General features: G+C 52.5%; 1 protein-coding gene across 1 annotated transcript; it reads right to left on the minus strand.

Moving 5' to 3' along the window:
- Positions 1 to 320: 320 nt before the first annotated feature.
- On the minus strand, positions 321 to 920 carry LOC136538094 (uncharacterized). The gene is made up of 2 exons (XM_066530082.1): positions 787 to 920; positions 321 to 681 (listed from the first exon to the last, which is right to left on the minus strand). The coding sequence occupies exons 1-2, from the start codon at positions 836 to 838 to the stop codon at positions 470 to 472; spliced, it is 264 nt and encodes an 87-aa protein (XP_066386179.1). The 5' UTR covers positions 839 to 920; the 3' UTR covers positions 321 to 469.
- Between the last annotated feature and the right edge of the window lie 1,887 nt (positions 921 to 2,807).

The following is a 2,807-nucleotide window of genomic DNA, read 5'->3' on the forward strand; positions in this document are numbered from 1 at the left end:
AATGAGAAGCGAGCAACATCCGTGAAGGAAGTGTTAAGTGAAGTGAGAGAATAATGTGGTCGATACCGGTTAGGCTGGGAACAACTCTAAAAAAAAGTCAGTGCATCCTCAGATCGATCTAGCGACCTTTATTCGAGTGCGTTCTTTTGACTGTGTGAACCACATAACCAATCTGCTAATGGAAAGCCGTCTTGACGGGTGGGCTCCATGAGTAGAATTTTGAACTCTGGACAGTAGTTGAGAAGCTAGACAGATTCTATTGCGACATGCATCAATGCACTCATCTGATCTTGTCGATCAGCTTCGTTCACCCCAAAACACCTAGCTGCCCAAGCCCAATGCAATGACCAGAGCTAGCATTATTCAGCTCGTTTCAGTAGAATTATTATTATTCGACAGGGTACATCAGCTTGAAGCATTATTGGTTCGACTCTACTCGAAGACGTACTGATCGGTCAGCTTGGGCTAGCTATTCCTTCTTCTTGTCGCTGCAGTTGTAAGTGGAGCCGGACTGGAGGTGGAGCACGCAGTTCCGGCCGTTCTTGGGCGCGCAGACGCAGGCGCACCCGTCCAGCTTCTGGTACGGGTAGTTGTTGCAGGTGATGTACCCGCCCTGGATGCACCGGACCGTCGAGCAGTCCGCCGCCATGACTCCTCCCATCTCGCCGGACACGACGAGCGCTGAACGTACCAACAATCGATCGATTCACAGGTCAGAACGTACACTCCTTCAAAAATAAAGGTCCAAGAAACTTGATGATGGAACATGGAGCAGAGCATATATACCGGAGAGGAGGAGGACGAAGGTGAGGGAGAGCTTCATGGAGGCAGCCGCCATGGTTGTCCCGTGGCCCGTGTGAACTGAATTGCGAGAAAGATCGATGCACGGCCGGGGTTTTTCTGTAACCAAGGTGGAGGGTTTTTTTTTTTTTTGAACAATAGTTGCAGAGTGCAGACCAACTTGGCAGTTGGCACCACTTTATATTACCAGACGGCGTATGCACGGCCGGCGTCTTTCTGTCCGGATACGCCGCTTCCTCTCACTCGCGTATCCGTACCTGACGCAGCTTTCGCCGTTGACAATGACAAAGGAGATGAGATGGACCATGCGTAATTTTTATGTCGTCGAGTCGCCTCTTTGGGCATGCCCAGCTCAGCTCAGAGTTGGCATCAGCATGTCTGCATGTGGTACATTCTCGAGTTCCGGCCGGTCAATAGGGCTGGGATCCGTTAAACTAGCATATCCTGCGTGCGATGCGACCGCTTTATTTTGCTGCCAATGTAGACCACCGTCCACTCGGATCGGTCAAAGTGCCGAGTCCACAGTTTTACACTGAATCTGGTGAACATGGTACTGTTTCAGTGTTTCGGGCATTGACATTCGGCTAATGACCATCCACGCAAGTTGCATTGCTGCCCTGCCTGATGCGCAGCCTGAGCTCGTGCCACAAGGACAGGGCATGGGTCGGGATTCGGGAACATGAACATGCACAGTGCGTGAGGAGAAGAGAGTAAACTGGTTTGGTCAGAAGTCAGAACGATCATCAAGCACATGCTCCTGAAACTTCTGAGAAGTGCACATACAGTATACATGCATGTATGTACCACTATGGCAAAATATTTGTCGCAAAATCTGCGATACAAAATCCCCATGAATGAATATTGCCATCTTTCATGTACATTTTTGTACATTGAATTTAAACATTAACAATTGCAAAAATGTGTTAGTTGATCTCCACCAGGCCTGGCCTATTGGGCTCTTGGATCTGCGCTCTGATCGGGGACGCCCAACTCTACTATGGTTGGTGGACCCCGTCGCACAACGCCATAAGTAGGAGGTGGGGGCCGGAGCGCTCGAGTCACGAGATTCGCCTGAGCCGCCTAGCACCCCACCTACAGTCCTAAACCCTAACCGATCACAGAGGGGGCGCTGCCAGCGACGGGAAGCGCCGCCACCGCCTCTGCATCACGCCGGAGGACTGCTACGATGCCGGGCTGCCGTGCGACCGCTACACCGACCCCGGACGACACCGCTACTGCACTGCCACCGGGTTATCGCCAAGCACTGCGATGGCGAGCCCATCTCGTCCAAGGCACCGATGGTTTGCACCCCTTCACCCCCCCTCTCTCTCGTTCTATCTACTGTTACTACATTAGTAGATGTTCTAGGACTCACGGTTTTGTTCAAAAGCAAGTAGACTCGCTAGATTTATGCCTAGAGATCCTGCTTTTAGGTCTAACAATGGTATCAGACGCCTAACTAGGTGTAGATCTAGCCTATCGAAACCCTCTGTCTAGATGTAGATCATGTCAGGGGTAAGAAAGAGATCAGATCCGTCCGGATCTGGGAAGAGAAAGGGGTCTCGGCACACGAAGTCGAACCATAACCCGCGAATTAGACTCGAGGAAGAAGAACAGTGAACGAAACCCTAACCCTAACCAAACCCTAATCTCGATCCAAATCCCATCCCCAACCCTAAATCGGATTGATCCGAGAAGAAAAGAAAGGAAAATCAAATCAGAGAAGAAAAGGGGAAAGGGAAGAAGCCTACCTCGCCGCTGCACCGCACTGCCGCCTCGTCGATGTGTGGGCGCGTGCTCTGGCCAAGGGTGCCGTGGCCAGGCCGCTTGACGGCAGCGCGCTCACCCGCTGGGGAGCACGCGCGCCGACGAGAGGGCCGGCGACGGCGCCGTCATCGTCTCACTCCGTGCCGTCACGGGTCTGAGACAGAGAAGGAGGAGAAGCTATCGGGTCAGACCTAGGGTTTCAGAGGGGATCAGGGTACCGCCGCCCAGACCGCTCGATG

This window comes from Miscanthus floridulus, chromosome 2 (assembly GCF_019320115.1).
Source record: "Miscanthus floridulus cultivar M001 chromosome 2, ASM1932011v1, whole genome shotgun sequence".
NCBI classification, from domain to species: Eukaryota; Viridiplantae; Streptophyta; class Magnoliopsida; order Poales; family Poaceae; genus Miscanthus; species Miscanthus floridulus.